Here is a 21,780-nt window from a genome sequence, read left to right as displayed (position 1 = left end):
CTTCCTGCCTTCTTTCAACTTGAACACAACAAATGGGTTACCCATCTGCCCATGCCAACCATATTGCGATGTGGGCGTTATATAAATATCCTAGTCAACCGGCTTGGTACTGAATGCAATTCACCATTAATTATTTATTTAAAAATGCCAGCCAGGCTGCCCATTTTGACGCCCGTCCACCCACACTTGTATGGGGGCAATTCCGGGTTGGGCAGGCACTGTGAGCGAGTGGATTTTGGCTGAGTTAAAATCTCGCCCTATGATTTCACGGGGCTGAGTTTGTAAGATGGTGGCAGCTTGACCCAACCACGGCCCCATTGGCTCTGACAGGCCTGGTGCCATCTTCATGCTCCAATGGGCATCAACTGGCATCTGGCGGGACCTTCAGCCTCACTTGGGCATGAGATTGGCCGGCAGTTCTCCAGCGTTGAGTCACCAGAGGAGGCTCCATAGCAACATCCCCGGGACTAACTGTCAGGAGATGGAGGCCAATAAGGAGTAAAGGGTCAGAAAAACCCACCCAAAATGTTGGAAAATGTGAGCGTCTGAAGTGAGGTTTCTTTGGGACGGCAATGCCACCATGTGCCATTTACACAGTAGAGGCAATGTCCACAGTGATACAGAGAGAGAGAAGCTTGGTGCAGATTGTCCACTGATGCTGTAGCTGGACACAGGTTATTTATCAGTCACAAATAGGCTTACATTAACACTGTAATGAAATTACTGTGAAAATCCCCTAGCTGCCACACTCCAGCGCCTGTTCGGGTACACTGAGGGAGAATTTAGCATAGCAATGCACCTAACCAGCGCAACTTCACTGTGTGGGAGGAAACCAGAGCACCTGGAGGAAACCTACATGGACATGGGGAGAAGGTGCAAACTCCACAGATTCAGTGACCCAAGCCGGGAATTGGTCCCTAGTGCTGTGAGACAGCAGTGCTAACCACCGTGCCACCCCCTGAAGTTACCATTTAAAAAAAAAGTGATTTAAAGTTGGTGGCAAGATGAACCATTGTGGAAGGATCAAGTGTGGTATGGTTTTTATGTGAATGGACCTGCCGTCAGTCACAATCAGTTGCTGAGACTCATGGAATCCCTACAGGGGGAGGCCATTCAGCCCATTGAGTCTGCACCAACTTTCTGACAGAGTATCCTACTCAGGCCCTATCAGCGTATCTCACATACTTATACTGCTAATCCCACCCAACCTGCATATCTTGGGGTACTAAGCGACAACTTAGCATGGCTAACCTAGAGTCAGAGAAGTTTACAGCATGGAAACAGCCCCGTTGGCCCAATTTGTCCATGCCACCCTTTCTCTTTTAAACCCCTAAGCTAATCCCAATTGCCTGCGTTTGGCCTCTATTTTACCCAAGTACCTCTCCAAATGCTTTGTTAAATTGTACCTGCCTCTACACTACTACCTCTGGCAGCTTGTTCCAGACACTTGCCACCCTCTGTGAAAAAATTGCCCCTCTGGACACTTTTGTATGTCTCCCCTCTCATTTTAAACCTGTGCCCTCTAACCAGCACACCTTTGTCAATTTTATTTATTGCTGAACTGAACAATAGGACGCAAATTGTTTGATTTCAGTTTTGTACCGCCATCAGCAATTATCACCATTGTTCCTGGTTGAAAGATTTCACAACACATGAACTGATGGGTTAATGGCCTCTCTTTCAGTGTTGTCAGAGAGCAGTCATGGAGCCCTCAATGTGATTAGTTACCCATCAAGGGAGAGTCTTCCTAGTCATTGTTTTTAATAGGCATTTGGGAACGTTCTCTGTTTCACACTGAGACAGGAAACCGATGTGGAAAAATCATTGGCAGGGACAGACTAATAGTGTCACTCAATCCACTCTACACCGGGTGTAATGTTCAGTAATTGCCAGCTGGAGTGTCTGGTCCAAGGGGTGGAAACCGGATGGCAGGCTGGGAGTTGGCTTTTATTACTACTAGCAATTCAGAAGACCATTTTGCTTCTTGCAACTCTAACTGGAGAGTATACATGAAATATGTAGGTTTCTGGCAACCTTCAAAGTGAGTTGATGTTCTGTATGGAATGGTATTGCGTTGACTGTATAGCTCTCCAACTCTTTGCACTGAATTCCCCCCTCAGGGACAGGAGACAGACTGTTTTCCAATCCCAAATAAGGAACAGCAAGAAGTCTCACAACACCATTTTAAGTCCAACAGGTTCATTTGGAATCTCAAACTTTCGGAGCGCCGCTCCTTCATCAGGTGAGACAGGGAGCAGCACTCTGAAAGCTCGTGATTCCAAATAAACCTGCTGGACTTTAACCTGGTGTAGTGAGACTTTTTACTGTGCCCACCCCAATCCAACGCCGCCATCTCCATACCAAATTAGGAAGCCAGAGGTCAAACGATTTGAAGATTATTGAGACTTTGCTAAAGGATTGCAGAGAGCTGAGGATCTGGTAATTTATTTTACTAAGAGAGGGTGCCTCAATTCATTCCACCCCAGTTGTAGTCTATCTCTGCTTAGTGTTTCCTCTTTACCCCCATTACCCCTTCCCTGCACACATGCTCACTGCACTCTGCAATCACAAGCCAGTTGAAATGAACTAACCCAACTCATAGAATCATAGAACCCCGACAGTGCAGAAAGGAGCCATTCAACCCATTGAGTCTGCACTAACCACAATCCCACCCAGGCCCTATTCCCATAACCCCACATATTTATCCTGCTAGTCCCACTGAGACTAGGGTCAATTTATCGTGGCCAATCCACCTAACCCGCACATCTTTGGACTGTGGTGGGAAACCGGAGCACCCTGAGGAAACCCACGCAGACACGGGGAGAATCTGCAAACTCCACACGGACAGTGACCCAAGCCGGGAATCAAACCCAGGTCCCTGGCACTGTGAGGCAGCAGCGCTAACCACTGTGCTACCGTACTGCCTCGAGGAATAGCTGTTGTAAAACTGCCATCGTGTCACTTTGTGAGCTAGCATGTTAACACCCAGTCAACCAAATAGGATTTTGCATTAAACCAAAACTTAAACGGCTCTTGAAATAAAATATGGATATGACCCTCTCTCTTTCAATCATGGTAAATCCGTGCATGGTTTCACGAACTACTGCAAAATGGAGAGAGAAAATAATCCATGAAGAGACAGGCTGCTTTCCGAAGCTGTTCCAATGCCACACCTTCCATCTTGTTCAAATCGCATCTCAGACTACTTGCTTGTCATTTTAGAATATCGACTGAACTGGTTGAGTAAAGATAATGTTCCCTGGCAACCAAAGATTGGAGACAACTTCTCTTACGCACGAAATGAGGCGTGTTGCAGATCTCTCGTGTTAATGCAATAATGGATGATTTCACTCCTCCATGTAATACAGCCCTGGGGAGCCACCGAGCTCACAGTCTGTTACTGTAGCGGAGATCACATTACCACAAGATCCAATATCGAGTTTCGTAAACAGGAAAGTACTTCTAGCTGAAAAATCTTATTACAGTGACAGTTGGTTCCTGTTATTGTGAAGGTATGCTTGAAGCTCGGCCTTGATGTTTGAGTTAGGCCTTAGTGGAATTCCCGTGGAAGACGCACGTTTAGAAATGTCAAACACGAACACACTCATTTCAGTGCCTGAAAATTCTGGTTAATCAATTACATAATTGGTTCAGAATGAGATGCTGCAGCTGAGTTTGAGTAATTGTTAGTGTTTTTGCAATGAAAATTCCTGGGATACATTTCTCTGGATGGGATAGAGCCATTATTGAAGAATTTCTCTACAGTTTGTTCAGAATCCGTAGAGTGCAGAAGGAGGCCATTCAGCCCATCGGGTCTCCACTGACTCTCTGAAAAAGTATCTTGCACAGGCCCACCTCGCCCTATCCCCCTAACCCCGCATGTTTACTATGGCTAATCCACCTACCCTACATCTTCTGGACTGTGGGAGCACTCGGTGGTGTAGTTCACACCTCAGATAGACAATGGGAACTGAAATAGGCTTTCAGATAACAAGAATTTTTAGGGCGGCGTGGTGGCACAGTGGTTAACACTGCTTCTTCACAGTGCCAGGGACCCGGGTTCAATTCTGGCCTCGGGTCACTGTCTGTTTCAAATTTGCACATTCTTCTCGTGTCTGCGTGGCTATGTCCAGGTGCTCTGGTTTCCTCCCACAGTCCAATGATGTGCAGGTTAGGTGGATTGACCATGATAAATTGCCTCTTAGTGTCAGGGGATTAGCCGAGTAAATGCATGAGGTTACGGGGATGGGGCCTGGGTGGGATTGTGGTTGGTGCAGACTCAATGGGCCAAATGGCCTCCTCCTGCGCTGTGGGGATTCTGATTCTATTCTATGAATTTTCCTTTCAAAATATATACTTTGTTTGTAACATGTATAAAAGTACATTACACAACAGTTCAAATTTGATGTTGCATCAAGTGCAACAAAATTTCCTTGGGTTTTCAATGCACCCCTCGCTGCTGGGAAACCCTGCAATGGGGATGCATCATTGGTAGGACCAGGAGATCCTGCAGATCTGACACAAGGGGCAATTTATCATAGTCAATTCACCTAACCTGCGCGTCGTTGGACTGTGGGAGGAAACCGGAGCACCCGAGGAAACCCACGCAGATACGAGAAGAATGTGCAAATTCCAAACAGAATTTCCTTGGATTATAGGCCGAGATGTTCTGGCCGTTCACACCTGCAGGATCTCCTGGTCCCACCAACTACCCATCCCCATTGCAGGGTTTCTCAGCGGTGAGGGGTGCATTGAAAAACCGTTGACAACAGCGAGATCAGAAGATCGCTCCGCCAGCCTCCGCTACTGTGAAACCGTGTGGTGGGTTACATGGAAAATCACACCCGTTGTACGTGGCACCCTGAGGTGCCTCGCTCCATTTACATTGACGGGTGATATTTACAATGTACATTTCATGGCACATGTTCTCTTGTACATTCAGCAGGTGGATTTGTATCCAGTTTCCAGCCCCAGAGGTGATAGCCTAGTGGTATTATTGTTAGATTATTATTCCAGAAACTCCATTAATGTTCTGGGGACCTGGGTTCGAATCCCACCACAGCAGATGGTGGAATTTGAATTCAGTAAAAAATATCTGGAATTAAGAAACTATTCTTGACCATGAAACCATTGTCAATTGTTGGAAAACCCACCTGGTTCACTAACGTCCTTTAGGGAAGGAAATCTGCCATCCTTATCCAATCTGGCCTACATGTGACCCCAGAGCCACAGTAATGTGGTTGACTCTCAGCTGCCCTCCAAGGGCAACTAGAGATGGACAATAAATGCTGGCCAGCCAGCAACGCCCATGTCCCACAAATGAATAAAAATGATTTCTAATGCTAACACCGAGGATCTTCATTCCCCATACACCATTATGTGACCTTAAACACAATATTTAGTTGATCAAAGTTGAAAATGGTAAAGAAAAGCTATTCCCATTAGCTGTTGATACAAGTTTTCAGGGACTTAGCTTCTGGGCGATAGATGTGGAGGAAATGTGAGATAGAGATTTTTAACACAGTGAGTGGAACCGGCTGTCCCCGCAGGTGGTGGAAGCAGTGAGGATTAATGATTTCAAATGGAAATTGGATGTGAACTTCGGGATACTAACCTTGTATGACTAGAGGGACAGAGCAGGGGAATGGGATGGACTGGCTGTACAGTGATGATGTGGAGATGCTGGTGTTGGACTGGGGTAAACGCAATAAGAAGTCTCACAACACCAGGTTAAAGTCCAACAGGTTTATTTGGTAACAAATGGTGTTTGTCACCAAATAAACCTGTTGGACTTTAACCTGGTGTTGTGAGACTTCTTTACTGTACAATGAGGCAGCATGGCCTCCAGCAATGGCCTCCTTCTTTGCTGTAATGACTCTAATCTTACTACTGTCACTTGCTCACCAATAATGACATCGGGCTTCCCGAGTCCATTGTCAAATAAGACACAATGCTTTGCTTCTCATCGTGCTGATTCTAGCGTCTGTAACACGCAACCTTTCTCAATAAGATTAAGGTCAGTTGACAGAAACTTCACATGTTCAGTCCCGTGTTGAGAGAACAGGAAGAGCTAGCAGAGATTCCCTTTTGGAATTAATACTCTGTTGCCCCTTTGATCTCTCAAAACCAGGAGTGATTGATAGATCATCATGCACTGTTGAACCAAGCTATCAAATTCAAGTGATGAAGTGTACTCAGTGTGAGTTTATAATCTCATTAGTCTGTAGACAATTAATCAAAGTCTTTTAATTATCTTATTTGGAAATGGAAAGATGGAATTAAATGAATGTCATAGGGTAAGATGATCTTGAACATGGAGCACAGATCATGGAGCACTAGGGGATTTTCATAGTAACTTCATTGCAGTGTTAATATAAGCCTTACTTGTGAATAATAAATAAACTTTAAAATCCTTCCTTATTTCCTAACTTTAATAAATGATGGGTTGGCACGGTGACACAGTGGTTAGTACTGCTTCCTCACAGAGCCAGGCACCCGGGTTCAAGTCTGGCCTCGGATGACTGTCTATGTGAAACTTGCACATTCTCCCCATGTCTGCGTGGGTTTCATCTGGGTGCTCCGCTTTCCTCCCACATGCCAAAGATGTGTCAGTTAGGCGGATTGGCCATGCGAACTTACCCATTAGTATCCCAAAATGTGTGGTTTGGGGGGATTAGCAGGGTAAATGCGTGGGGATATGGGGATGGGGGCTTGGTGGGATTGTTGTTGGTGCAGACTCAATGGGCCAAATGGCACTGTGGGGATTCTAAAAATCCTGCCTTTTCAAAAATCATGTTATTCCTGCCATGCTGTTTAATCTGGTTACCAGTTGAAGTATCGGCTGTTTTGAGTGCCATAAAATAATTCCATGTAATCACTGACCTCAGTCGATAAAGATGTTAAAACAAAGATCCCATTAAGAGCAAAAGGGAAGTGGTAAAAGTGTTGTGTTTGTGAAGCACTTGTCACAACCTCAGTCCCAAAGTGCTTTATAGCCAATTAAGTACTTTAATAAAAATAAGGAAGGATTTTAAAGTTTATTTTTTAGTCACATTACGTTAACACTGCAATGAAGTCACTGTGAAAAGCCCTTGCGCTCCGTGATCTGTGCTCCATGTTCAAGATGATAATCTTATTCTATGACATTGATTTAGTCCCATCTTGGTCGCTGTCGCAATGTAGGAAACACAGCAGCCAAACTGCAAGCCACAAACTCCCACGGACAGCAATATGATGTCACCTCAATAATATGTTGCCTCCTTGTGTTGATTGAAGGATAAATATTGTCCAAGATACTAGGAGTAACTTCCCTGTTCTTCTTTGAAATAGCGGCATGAGGTTTTTATTGACAGCCTCATTAAAAGCCAGCACCTCCGACAGTACAACACTCCGTCCAGTACTGCACTGGAGTGTCGGCCGTGATTTCTGTACTCAAGTCCTGATGTGGGGCTGGAACCCACGACCTTGTGACTCAGAGGCAGGTTCTGCAACCAACTGAACCATAACTGATACGTATAGAAATAGGAATGTGCAAACGCTTGGGACAAAAAACATAGTGTGTTTTAGGCATACAAACTTGACATCTTTCCGTGGGGTTGGAGAAGGGTTGGCATGGGCAGTGAGAAGGCAATTAGACTGTTTTTGGCACTGCCAGGTTATAATCGGGTGTCACCAGCAATCAGATTGTGAATTTATTGTGTTTATCAGGCATAAACTTCACCTGAAACATTCAGATAGCTGCTGTCACAATCCAGTGGGGCAAGAAAAAAGGCCTGAGATAAATAATGCTCAACGACTGTAAAGATAACCTTTGTGAATTTAAACTTGATACAGTCCACACTCTCCCATCACCCACCCCAATCTCCTCCCCCACCCAAACCCCCTCCTGCCGTCACTCACCCAAACCTCCCCCACTTTCACCCTCCTAAACAACACCCCCTTTGCCCACCCAAACCCCCTTCCCTTCACCCACCCAAAAAAACCATTTGCCCACCCAAAAACCCCTCCTCCCATCACTCGCCCAACCTCCACGTCACCCAACCAAACCCCTCTCGCCAGTCACACACTCAAATCTCCCCTCGTCACCCACCCAAACCTCCTCTTCCTTTACCCACCCAAACCCCCCCTCACTTCACCTACCCAAACCTCCGTCCCTTCACCCACCCAAACCTCCCCGCCCCCCCTTTACCCACCCAACCTCCCCCCCATCACCCACTTAAACCTCTTCCCCTGCCCCCCAACCCAAGCATCCCACCGTCATCCACCCAAACTATCACCACCACCCCTCCCGTCACCTACCCAAATCCCCCTGTCACCCATCTAACACCCCCCCATCGCACACCCAGGCCCCTCACACTCACCCAAACCTCTTCCCTCTACCACCCCTGTTCACCTGTCTTTTTATTTACCAGCCCAGGTCTCTCAGGTGCAATGTTAATTCACCATTTCTTTCTTTCCTTCCTCCCTTTGTGTTGTTGACTATTCAGGTGACCTCTGACTGGGATATGCAAGAGGGGACCGGCTGTACGGAGGGTCACACGGGGACCTCGGCCGCTGCACCGCTTGCTGCGGGGATGATTGCGCTGATGCTTCAGGTTCGCCCATGTCTGACTTGGAGGGATGTTCAACACATCATTGTCTTCACATCCACGCGGGTAAGAGCAGAGTGAACCTAAATAAAATGCCATCTTTACATGGGGTATAAATGCTTTTAGAGCTACAGGCCATTTGGCCCATCAGGATGCATCCTGCACCTGACACTCCAAGATTCCCCCCACCATCTAACTCGTGTCCTTGTATTGCTTTCTCCCTCTTGCATTTATCCAGATTCCTCTTAAATACAATCTATTCTATCCAACTCGACTAGTCCCAGAGGGAGCGAGTCCCACATTTTCACCTCTCTCTCGGGAGAAAAATTGTTTTTCCTGAACTCTCTGTTGTATTTGTCAGTGACTATCTGACATTCACGGCTGAGGGTCAGTCTTCGCTGCAAATTGAAATAATACGGGGGCAATTCTCCCATCGTGACCCTGAACTTTTCCGACGGGTCGGGCTGGGAGATGCACATTTCGGCCTTTTCTCGGGATTTGCACAAGCACCAGGAATGCATATGCATCTCCCCAGAGCCGGAGAACAGTCAGAGTCCAGAGCACGCTGGAAACCAGCGGGAAGAGAGGTAAGTGATTTGAATCTTTTTTTTAATGTAGCTTAAATATGTTTTGCACGCGATTATCGGGAACTTGCCAATCTCGATTGAATCTCCCACCACGCCAGGAGTACTTCATTCCGGCGGGGTTTAGAGTAGCTCCTGCCCACCGGAATGAAAGGGGGGGGGGGCGGCTGGACATGGGGATACTCAGGAGAAGGGGTGGGGGGGAAATGGGCATCAGGGCTGGCCCGGGAATTGTTCAGGGAGCCACAATCAGGCATTTGTGGGGTGAGGGGGGGTGATGCTGGAGGGGTAGCACTGCGGGTGTCCCGGACTGGCCAGCGATTGAGCTGGCCACCAAACAGGAAGTCTGACAGATTGGAGCCACTGTGCGTAAACAGGGTTCCAGAACTGACAAAATCCAGCGCGAATAGGCCCCGATCTCCACCCAGGATTTTTAATGAGATTCACGATTGGGACCTCTGCAGTTCACAAGAGTGCGGAGATTCGAGTGTGAAGTTGAACTGAGAAAACGGTTGAGATCGAGAACAGTTTTCCCACCAATTCATCACTTTTGGGAGAATCTCCCTCTGTATTTCTGTCTGCCACATTTCATAACGTTAAAGGTCTAACAGGCCACCCTTCAGTAGACGGATTTTCTTCTAACATTCCTGCTGGCAATAATCTCTCAGCTCTGGCATCATCCTAACAAATCTTTACTGCACCTTCTAAACATCCTGTAAAGGTTTCTGCTCCGTTCTGCCTTAGTCTGAAATCAAAGTCCTATTTCCCTTTCTCTGGAGGCCTGGTTGAAGTCTGTCGGTATTTCCTAATGAAAAGATCTTTGATGATGGGGAGGCGGTGGCAAAGTGGTATTGTCACTGAACAAGCAAGCTAAAGACGCAGGTCCCACACGATAGAATCATAGAATCCCTACAGTGCAGAAGGAGGCCATTTGGTCCATTGAGCCTGCACCGACAACAATCCCACCCTATTCCTGTAACCCCACACATTTAATCCCTCCCCAAAACTAGGGGCAATATAGCATGGCCAATCAACCTAACCTGCACATCTTTGCACTGTGGGAGACAACTGGAGCACCCGGAGGAAACCCACACAGACATGGGGAGAATGTGCAAACTCCACACAGATAGGGACCCGAGGCCAGAATCGAACCCGGGTCCCTGGCGCTGAGGCAGCAGCGCTAACCAAAAGCTTTCTCAACTCTGAATGAGACAGTTTTGGGTTCAAATCCCATCTGAAGGCCACATTTTTTAAGAGGATCTGGGTGCTGTGTGTATCCTGTTTATACCCATTATAATCCCAGCACCATTGCATGGGCTGAGGTTAGTAAGCACTCAGAACAGTATGAGCTACTAAGTGACAGCATGGAATTATCATGGGCAGATGTTTCTCCAATGCCAGTGTTCCACCATCATTACTCCTCTGAAGCTGACAGCAACTTACAGAGTCTGCACATGCACCATTAAATGCAGAGCTCCAGCAGCTGCTATCAGTGATACATTGCTCCTGCCAAGGTGTGTTGTTGAGGTACCCAGTCCCCCAGTGAGACGTCAGTGAATGAGAAATCATTGGACTGAGGCAAAGTTTCACTCTGACACAGTTAGTGCTGAAAAACCCCTTGGAAAGTTGCATCTTGTTGATAGAGATGTAATTGGGAATTTTACAGTGATTCATAGTTACTGCCTGTCAACCTCACTTGCCCCGGAAGGGTCATTTTATATTTGTTGAATGTATGTTTAGTGGTTAGTACCGCTGCCTCACAGTGCCAGGGACCTGGGGCTGTGATTCTGCCTTGGGTCACTGTGCGGTGTCTGCACATTCTCCCTGTGTCTGTATGTGGGTTTCCTTTGGGTGTTCTGGTTTCCGCCCACAGCCCAAAACAGGTGCTTGTTAAGTTCATTGACCATTGCAGAATTCTCCCAGTGTACCCGAACAGGCACCAGAGTGCGGCAACTAGGGGATTTTCACAGTAACTTCATTGCGGCATTAATGTAAACTTAACGTGACACTAATGAATAAACTTTTAAAAATCCCACATACTTTTTTCCTTAAAGTCTAAGATATTTGAACTTCAGCCTTTACGCCAATCATTAATTTTGCTATCTGCACAATGTAAATATGAAAAGTAAAGAGTTTCAGTGTTTCTAGTTTGCTTCAATGTGATTGGGTGTTCACCCTGCTTGATGACATCACTGCTGACTGTTTTCCCAGCATCCCGTTCAGTTGGCGCCACTTTCAAACTGGCATCGGGAAAGGGGAATTGCATGCTGCAGAGATTAATGGGTGTTTACGGGTAGCTTTGAGGTCAGTGGCTGTTACAAATCAGGTCAGATACCTCAAGGTGTTCTATGAAGCTCACCTGACCTGTAACATTTTGCATTGAATTTGGTTAGCATGAGCATGAGAGGTTTCAGGTGTGACTCAACTGACCCACGAGGGGCTTTCATCAAAAACAAAGTTTAATTAAGAATATTGTTGACCTGTATAGTAAGACACTTAGCAAGAACGTTCAACAATTACAAACAAGAAACACAACAACCACGATAATGTATAACCCTTAAGGAAATATCTCTAATGTGTTCCAATCAAAACCAACATCCAATACACAAAACCCTCCAAATAAACACAATACAGTCCAGTTAATGCCCACTTGTTACAGGAATCCAGTCTCCTTGGTTGAATGCTGAAAATCCCTTGTGAAGAAACTTATAAGAGGTTGGAGTCAAAGGCAGGATGACAATAAACCTCTCCTTCAGCTAACTGATAATAGTCTCAAACAGAGAGAAGAACAGGGAGAGAGAGAGAGAGAGAGAGAGACTGCTTCTCAGCTTGCTGCTAAACTGCTTCAAACACACCCTCCCCAAAACAAAACTGAAAGCCCAAAGGAAAGAATCCCTATCACTTGACTGCCACAAAGGAAACTGGAACTCCTATCCCCTGACTGCTGCAGCTTAGCTCCATCCCCATTGACATCGCTGAAGCTGTAAACTGCACAATTTAAACAAAAAAGCTTCCTTAAAGGTACACTCAGGTGACAGTGACAAACACCGTCCCTTTGTCACTGGCCACAAACCCCATCATTGTGCATTCCGCTTTGTCCTCGTCTCCCCCGCACAGATTTTTCTAGTTTAATTTCTCACTGGTTTTTACTTCCTCTAAATCCCATAAACTCGTGAGTTTAGCTTTTTTTTAAAAAAAAGTTCTGCTTCAGTTCCTGGATGTGTTTCAGATGTTCCAAATGGGTGATATTTACTGGAAGTTATAGGTGACAGATCCAAAGGAAACCTGGCTTTTGGGAACATTGTGACCAATATAATTTGAGGAAACTCCCAATACCTCAGGCTATGGGTTTGTAACTTCCCTTTTAGATTTTATCATCAGTGCAGAAAATAAAGTGGCAATGAGATTGATGGGGAATGCGTCAGAACCAACACTTCCAACATTTTTGTTTGACTTGCTGTGTCTGGGTTTCATAGAATTCAATAGAATTAAACTTAATATGTTTATATTGCACCTTTCGTGCCCTCTGTGTTATTAGGATGCCAAGCCACTTAATGAAGTATAAATCTAAACATGAATCCTTTTCCTGTTGTAGGTTCGTTTGCAGAATGCAGCATTACATACCTCTGCCTCCCACCTTCTAAGCAATCCAGTGTCTCAGTAATCCCCTTTTTATATTCTTTCAAATGGAACAAAAATATCAATAGAATAAACAAAAACGACAGCTCCCTGTGGAGCTATGAAACTAAAATAGAATGTCAAAAGGAGATTTACTTAATTTAAATTAAAATATCATTCCCACGGTGACAATGCACCCCAGCCCCTGCAGTGTCCACTAGTTAAGGAAGGCTCAAAGCATTCCAGTAGGTGTCCTTTTTCACATGCGTTCAAGATATTTAATCAGTCAATACCCTCCAACTGTTTCTGAGACTGATTGTGGATGGCACAGGGGCACAGTGGTTAGCATTGCAGTGCCAGGGACCCGGGTTCAATTCAGGCTTTGGGTGACTGTGTGGAGTTGCATGTTCTCCCAGTGTCTGCGTGATTTTTTCCTACATTCCAAAGATGTGTGGGTCAGCCAGATTGGCCTTGCTAAATTGTCTCTTTGTGTCAGGGGGAGGGCCTAGATGGGATTGTTGTCAGGACAGGCTTGATGGGCCAAATGACCTGCGTCTGCACTTTAGGATTCTGTGATCTTTGTTTATCCTTAACCTGAATAGTACAGTTAACTAAGATACAATGCTGGCTGTAAGCCACTTTGGGACTTCCAATTAATTACCATTCTGGTGTAGTCACCGTTGTAATTCTGCACCCGTTTTTGGCACAGCTCTCATCAACAGCAGTGGCCAGAGAAATTGTTGAATACGGGGAAAATATTAGCTTGGACTTTGCAGAGAACTTGCTTGCTCTTTTTCGAAATAGTGTGTTCTCTTCAGTTGAGAGGGGATTTTGGATTTAAGGTCTCATCTGAAATTTGGCATCAGCGACAGTGCTGCATTCCCCCAGCCCCACACCAGGACTTGAACCCACAACCTTCTGATTCAGAGGCAAGTCCACTGAGATGTGGCTAGCATCCACTAATGAGATTGAATATTGTATTTTTGTGATTCATTCCTGTAACATGGGCGTCACTGGCTGCCAGCATTTATTGCCCATCCCTAGTTGAGAGTCAACCAGATTGCTGTGGCTCTGGAGTCACATGTAGACCAGACCTGGTAAGAAATCGAGCTTTGACAGAGGGTCATCTGGACACGAAATGTCAGCTCTTTTCTCTCCTTACAGATGCTGCCAGACCTGCTGAGATTTTCCAGCGTTTTCTCTTTTGGTTTCAGATTCCAGATTCCACAATAATTTGCTTTTATCCCGATAAGGAGGGCCTTCCCTGAAGGACATTAGTGAACCAGATGGGTTTTTCCAACAGTTGACAGTGGTCATCAGTTGATTCTTAATTCCAGATGCTTATTGTGTACGGGGTGAGGAGCGTCAGAGCTGTAGAAAAAAAGACTCTTAATCCACGTCTCTCAGCATTGATTGTATGATTATTTTCTTTAGTTTGATGACCGCATCGCTGGCTGGAAAGTGAATGGTGCTGGATTCAGTCATAGCCACCAGCATGGCTTTGGGCTGCTGAATGCGTGGCGCATGGTTAACGCTGCAAAGGTACGTACACATTTATGGTGACTCAGTAATTCCCAGTGAATGATATCCAGTAAGCTCGAGGAGAAGAAAGCCAGCCATTGTTCTTGCTGCTGTTTGACGTAAGCACTTCCTAGATTTAAGGGCTTTATCGCTGCTGATAGCTCTGCTTCCTCATGCTGCTGTGATGTTTCAGGGCCAATTTCCTGACAAAATAATTAATACAAACTGTTAAAAAATCTAAAAAACATTATTTTAAAGCTTTATTTCTTGGACAGCAGAGCTGAATGTGAGCCTTCCTGTTGAAACATTGGCGAGTGGTGGTAGCGTGTGATAATGGCCTCAGTAAAGGAACCCCTCCATTCACTGCTGGCACTGCTAGCATTTCCTCCTCCTCTTGACTTGTCTGCCTGATGACGAGTCTGACCCACTGCGCCACGACCTTCACCATAGGCGGGGCAAGGAGGCAGGTCCCAAATCCACGCCAGCCGGATTGGGGATCGAACCCCGTCCCCCAACCTGACCCATGTCCAGCCAACTGAGCCCACCAGCGCCTCCAAAGGGGGTCCGAGTTTCTATGATTCTGTATGAATGTGGAAAAGCAACCATAATGTGGGTCAGGGAAGTCTGTCCTGCTCCATTTGTGTTATTGGAGCAGCACAGCGATCAGCACTGCTGCCTCACTGCGCCAGGGATCTAGGTTCAATTCTGGCCTCGGGTGACTGTCTGCGTGGAGTATGCACATCCTCCCCGTATCTGTGTGGGTTTCCTCCGGGTGCTCCGGTTTCCTCCCACAGCCCAAAGATGTGGAGGTTAGATGGATTGGCCATGCTAAATTGTCCCTTATTGTCCCAAGTTGCGCAGGTTAGGGGGTTTAGCGGGGTAAATATATGGGGTTACGGGGATAGATAGCCTGGGTAAGGTTAAAAGAAAAGTGGATCAGTGATGATTAGATGGGCTGAATGGCTGCTTCTACATAGTAGGGTTTCTATGATTCTATTCTATTCTATGAAATGTTGCTGTTGCTCAACGCTGGATCCACATTTGTGTCAGTTTACATTGAGTCTAGAATTCCTATAGTGCAGAAGGAGACCATTCAGCCCATCAAGTCAGCACCAACCAAAATCCCACCCAGGCCCTATATCCATAACCCCATGCTTTTACCCTAACTAATCCCCGTGATACTAAGGGGCAATTTAGCATGGCCAATGCACTTAACCCGTACCTCTTGGGACAGTGGAGGAAACCAGAGCACCGGGAGAGAACCCACGCAGACACAGGGAGAATAAGCAAACTCCACACAGATAGCAGGAATCTACCGATGACCATGAAACCATTGTCGATCGCTGTAAAAACCCATCGGGTTCACTGATGTCTTTAGAGAGGGAAATCTGCCATCCTTACCTGGTCTGGCCTACATATGACTCACGGTAATGTAGTTGATTCTTAATTGCACCTCTGAAATGGGCCTAGCAAGTCACTCAGCAGTTAAGGTTGGGTAATAAATGCCGGCCCAACCAACCCCATGAGTGGTTTAACAAAAAGTAATTGATTTTTCAATGGAATGACCAGCTGAAGCACTACAGGCAATAGTGTCGCACTGGGAGGTAGAATGGGTACACACTCTGAGTGATATTGTCGAACCATTTGGATTTAATCCCTCAAATTCCCAGATTCAGTTTCACTGCTTGCTGATTTTGTTCTGAATCTGAAACATCTAGGTCCACGCTCACCACACGATCCTCTTTGACACGGATTATCTCATCATATCATCTTGAAACAATTAAAGAATACTTGCACTAGTCACCCTGTCTGAGCGAGACCTGTCACAGATTCCATCCAGTGAGCTGTGGTTTGGTGCCTGTGGGTTGTTTTCTGATCAAAGGCCTCTCTGAACATGCCGGCAGAGTCAACGCCGTATGGTTAATGAGAATGAACTGACTGCCTCCGGAGGTGCTGGAACTCATCTCCAGAGCTGGTGTGTGGCAAGCTGGCCAGCCTCTGGTATTGCTTACCTGTGGGAGATACAGGTGGCTGGAGGGGCGACGGAAATAAAAGTGGAGATGCACGCGGTGTACATGGTGTCTGTGTGTGTGTCTCTGTGTGTCTGTTGTCTGTGTGTGTGGCTGTGAGTCTCTGTGTGTGCACGGCTCTGAGTGTCCACGGCTGTGTGTGTCTGTGTGGCTCAGTGTATGTCTCTGTGCCTCCAGCCCCTCTGCCCTGGCTATACTGGCAGCCGGATGTCCCTAGAGAGGGAGCACATGATATGCATCACCGCTATCAAGGCCCTCCATGCTCAGCTATCACCGTGGGGACTAGGGTGTCTTATAGATTCCTTTCATCACATTTTAATTTCATGTTGTAAGTCTCTTTTTCCATTTGTTTTTGGGGGAAGCTCTTTTAATTTGTCCCTTTGTTTTTTAAATTTGTCCAGCACAAATGAAGCACATATATCACACTGTCAAACCTTCAATAGGACTGTGACACTTGAACTGGTCTCTCCATGAACGTTTTGGTACATGCTTTTGAATTATTTTGCATAAAATTGTTATTTATTTTCTCCTGTAGTATAAAATGCTGCGATCATTTGAAATTTGCATTTGTGCTAATGAGTGAGATGAAAAGCTTCATCAACATGTCTCTCATTATTTTTCTGCAAAGCTATTTCTACAGGTGTACAATAATCGCGTGCTTATCTTCCATTCCAGATCTGGGAGTCTGTGCCTTTCCTCAGCTCTTACACCAGTCCCCTTGAGAAAGAAGCCAAGCTTATTCCTTTACAGCCCAACAAACTGGAGATTACATGGAATGGTAAGTAGTCATTGCCAGAGGTTAATGAACAGTAAGGAATTGAGCAGTATGACTGTTCAAGGCCGCTTCCCTCCCTCTCTATAATCTACACTGCCACCGAACCCTGTGTCCACACTTCTGACACCTCGAGGTATACTGGTTTCACCATCCTCCCTGTCGCCGTCTCCTGGACTCCATAAAACCAGCCATGTAGAATCACAGAATCTACAGTGCAGAAGGAGGCCATTTGACCCATCAGGCCTGCACCAACAACAATCCCACCCAGGCCCTGGCCTATCCCCATTTTTACCCTCCCAATCCCCCTGACACTAAGAGGCTAGTGAGCATGGCCAATCCACCTAACCCACACATCTTTGGACCGTGGGGGGGGAAACCGGAGCACCCGGAGGAAACCCACGCAGACACGGGGAGAATGTCTGTGTGGAGTTTGCACAATGACCCGAGGCCGGAATTGAACCCAGGTCCTTGGTGCTGTGAGGTGTCGCCGTGCCACCCCACGTCTTGTTGAACACTAGGTCTCACATGTCCACTGATCCTGACCAATCTACACTTGCTTCCAGGTTGCCATCATCTCCTGACCATTTTCTTCTTCTCCCTCCACGATTCGTGTTACCATTTCTCTGCAATCCTTTCTGGTCTCCACACACTTTCAGCACCCCTCAGTCTTCTGACTTTAACCTTTAATGCTTCCCCATTCTTTTTGTCCCATCCATGTGGAGTTGCCAATGTTGGACTGGGGCAGGCACAGTAAATAGTCTCTCAACACCAGGTTAAAGTACAACAAGTTTATTTGGAATCACGAGCTTTCGAAGCGCTGCTCACCTGATGAAAGAACAGCGTTCCAAAAGCTCATGATTCCAAATAAACCTGTTGGACTTTAACCTGGTGTTGTGAGACTTCTCACTGTGCCTGTCAAAAAAAAAACATTGTGGTGAACTGCATGAGGCTATTGGATTCAACTCACTGAGTTCGTGTCGACAGATGAACTAAGGGTTGTCTTGGTACAAAGGTGGATCTCACATGTCTTCATCCATCGTCATGGGTCACACTAGGCGGTTGAGTGTTCGCTGGGGCTTGCCTCAACTTGTCCATTTTTATCCCCCTCTCCAAGTCCTCCTGGAAAGCTCTCTGGCTTTCAGCCACTGGGGGTCACGATGGGGGTCACAGCTCCAATGAGGTTGGATCAGGTCATCAAAGGTACATGTATCCTCTTTCAAGATCTGGTTAATGGCAGCGAGTCTGGCTGAAACTGGGGAATACACATACATAATGGGTGGAATTATCCCATTCCTTCTGCCATGGGAATTGTAGCGGGTGAGACACGGACCGTGCAGAGGTCCATTGACCTTGGGTGTGATTTTCTGGTTTTGGGGCGAGCACAGCCAGAATATCCCACCCAATGTCTTTTTCAGTTCTTCTGGTTGAGTACCTCTGGATGGGGTTCGGGTCATAACGATTCCCCCATTGTTAAGGTTTGAGCACTTCTGATCAGTGTGCAAGACAGGTCTGGGCTGGTCCTTGTTGGCTTTTGACCTGTGATAACCTTGTCCCACATTCCAGCTGGCCTCACGTGGAGAAGTGGTTTAGCTGTGGATTAGTGTCCACTTTGATGTTAGACCGAGTTGCTTAGGCCGTTGGCTGTCTGGCCTCAAACTCCCTTCAACATTTTAACAAAAACCTCTTCAGACATTAAGGTTTTCAATCAAGCTTTCCTCATTTTTCCCGTATTGGCTTCGCGCCCGTTTTCATGACGCTTATTTGTGAGATGCCTCAGGGGTTGTGGGTGTCGGTGGCTGGGCCAGCTTTGATCACCCATCCCTAATCGCCCTTGAACTGAGATGCTTGCTACGCCATCTCAGAGGATAGTTCAGAGCCGACCATGGTGCTGTGGCTCTGGAGTCACATGTAGGCCAGACCAGGTAAGGATGGCAGATTTCCTTCCCTAAAAGACATTGGTGAACCAGATGGGTTTTTCTGACAAGCAACAGTGGTTTCATGGTCATCAGTACATTCTTAATTCCAGATTTTTATTGAACTCAAATTTCACCATCTGCTGTGGTGGGATTCGAACCTGGGTCCCCAGAGCATTAACCTGGGTCTCTGGACAATACCACTATGCCATTGCCTCCCTATCATAGGCATATTATAAATACAAGTTCTATATTTCCTTCTTATTTTCAGAAGGGTCACTGATTTTAAATGTGTCCTGTTCAACATTTGCTTGTTCTCTGCTGGTGCTCTACAGTTCACCTCCATGTTCCTCCCAATCTCATAACCCTCCTCTGAGCAACATCGCTGAGATCAGTTGTCTCATGGTTGTCAGCCAGACAGTTCCTTTTTGGAGCAGACTGATGGTCCAAGGTGGTCCAGAGGGACAGACTACGAGAGAGTGCAATTCCCCCTGGTCTCTACTGTGACCTCCTCGCTCTCATAGGCTGCAGGAAGCTACCTCAATGGCCAAAGAATTGAATTCCCAATCTTTTGACTAACGTGTGGTTAATAAACTGTCCTTTGTTAAAATCACCTGATGTCTGGGAATCCTTGTTACTACAGCCGGCATTCTTTGGATTACTGTCATTGAGTAATTTCTGTGGGTGAATGATGCTTAATGGGCTTGAATCATAGATGTTAGTCCATCATCCTGTCATCACGGAGCAGCCATCAGCATTTCTGTAACAATTTCTAAAGAACGCTTGAAATTGAAGCACATGGTTTCAGTTTAGTTCACATCCCTAACATTCTGTCTGTCGGAGTCTTTTAATTCTTCTGAACCTAGTAATTATCCTTACAAAGTGGATTTAACAAATGATGTAGCTCTGTTTTCTGTCCATCTGTCTCATACACACACGCACACACTCTCAAACTCTCTCACAAACTCTCGCACACTCTCTCTCTCTCATACTCTCTCTCTCACACTCTCTCTCACAAACTTGCACACTAGCTCTCTCGTGTGCGCGCGCTCTTTCTCATGCACGCGCTCTCTCACGCGTGCGCTCTCTCTCTCGCGCGCGCTCTCTCTCACGCGTGTGCTCTCTCTCGCGCACACACTCACATTCTCATTCATACAGACACACACGCAAAGGATACAGTAGAATATAGATTGCAGAATTGGGCAGAGAAATGGCAGTTGGAGTTTAATCCAGACCAATCCAAGGTAATGCGTTTTGGAAGATCAAATTCAGGTGCGAATTATACAGTAAATGGTGGAACCATTAGGAGCATTGATGTACAGAGGGATCTGAGCATACAGGTCCATGGATCCCTGAAAGTGGCAGCATGGGTGGATAAGGTGCTCAAGAAGAGACACGGGTTTAATGTGAGAAGAGAAAGTTTAGGGGAGGTGTGTGGGGAAAGTTTTTCACACAGAGGGAGGGGGGTGCCTGGGACACATTGCCAGTGAAGGTATTGGAAGCAGGCACATTAGCAACGTTCAAGGTGTACCTTGATAGACACATGAATAGGAGGCAAACAGAGGGATAGAAACCGTGTATCGGTGCAGGCTTGGTGAGGTGAAGGGCCTGTACCTTGCTGTTTTGTTTTTTGTTGATTCTCGGCCATGAGAAAATGGCGGCACAGGCTGAAAATCTGGAGAGATCGGGAAATGCGATTCCGTGATTTTCCCCGTCTCTCACCGGTGACGTAAGGGCGAGAACCTCATTATAATGCACTTGCATAAATTTCAATATAATTAACAGACCGTCCCACCATATTGTCCCCCCCTCGCTGTAATTTCAAACCTCGTGTTGGCGAGGTTTACAGCAGGTTCACCCAGACGTGAACCTGCCGTGGGGATACATCCAGGGGCTGCAAAGCTGAGTCTAGCCCCTGGGGGAGAGGGACATGCCTGGACAGTGGGCACTGTCCCCAGCACAAGTTGGCACAATGACAGCCTGGCTGTGACAACCTGTGCCAGGGGCTGGACCCTAGTAGGAGCCTCCAGGTGGGGGGAAGTGCATGTATGTGTAGTTGGGAGGGAGAGAGCGTGCTCTGAAGTGGGGGAGGAAACTCCGGTGATGGCTGTTGGTTTGGGGGTGGGGTTGGGTTGGGTTGGAGAGGGCGACGCCAGCAATGACTGTTTGTGGGGCAGGAGGAGAGAGATGCCAGCATTGATCAGGAGAGGGGGAGGCTGAGACCACCATGATGGGTGGGGAGAGGTTAATTCTTGGTCTTGTTGGGTGCCTTTTCGTGTTTAGGTCATGCGTCTCAAAGTGACGATGTGAAACTTTCCCCTTGGGTTTTTCTGACAAAGCGTTGTAAGACCTGGGGTGAAAAGCTGCCTGTTTCTGTGATAAAATTCTGCTCATTTTCTCTCGCACACTTTCACACTCATCTCTTTTTGCATGCTCTCTCTGCCACTCTGTCACTCTTTCCATCACTTACTGCTGCTCTTTCTCACTTTCTCTCCATCTCTCTCTGACTAGGCTGGAATATTTATCTCTCTTTGTCATGCTCGCTCTCTCTCTCTGACTCGTTTCCCTTCCCCTTATCTCACTCCCTCCATCTCTCACTCATTCTGCATCTTCCTGTCTGATTCATAGTCTCACCCTGATGTATTAGATCAGCCTCTGAGAAGTGTCTTATCTGTAGGCACTCTGTTTCAAACTCAGTTTTAATTGCATTTACCGCAGAAGTGAGGAGACTTATTTACGTTTAAAATTTAT

General features: G+C 46.4%; 1 protein-coding gene across 2 annotated transcripts in view; it reads left to right on the top strand.

The window, feature by feature from the left end:
• The window catches only part of pcsk7 (proprotein convertase subtilisin/kexin type 7), a 234,248-nt gene that overhangs the window by 158,660 nt on the left and 53,808 nt on the right, over positions 1 to 21,780 (top strand). For both annotated transcript variants that reach the window (XM_080214647.1, XM_080214648.1), the window contains exons 9-11: positions 8,487 to 8,654; positions 14,225 to 14,332; positions 17,017 to 17,119. In XM_080214647.1, coding sequence (XP_080070773.1) covers positions 8,487 to 8,654; positions 14,225 to 14,332; positions 17,017 to 17,119 — 379 coding nt within the window. The remainder of the gene's footprint in view (positions 1 to 8,486; positions 8,655 to 14,224; positions 14,333 to 17,016; positions 17,120 to 21,780) is intronic.

The sequence above is a fragment of the Carcharhinus amblyrhynchos genome, chromosome 29 (genome assembly GCF_965287045.1).
Source record: "Carcharhinus amblyrhynchos chromosome 29, sCarAmb.v2.hapA, whole genome shotgun sequence".
Lineage (NCBI taxonomy): Eukaryota > Metazoa > Chordata > Chondrichthyes > Carcharhiniformes > Carcharhinidae > Carcharhinus > Carcharhinus amblyrhynchos.
Note: the sequence above shows the minus strand (reverse complement) of the source record. Positions and strands in the feature narration are given on the sequence as shown.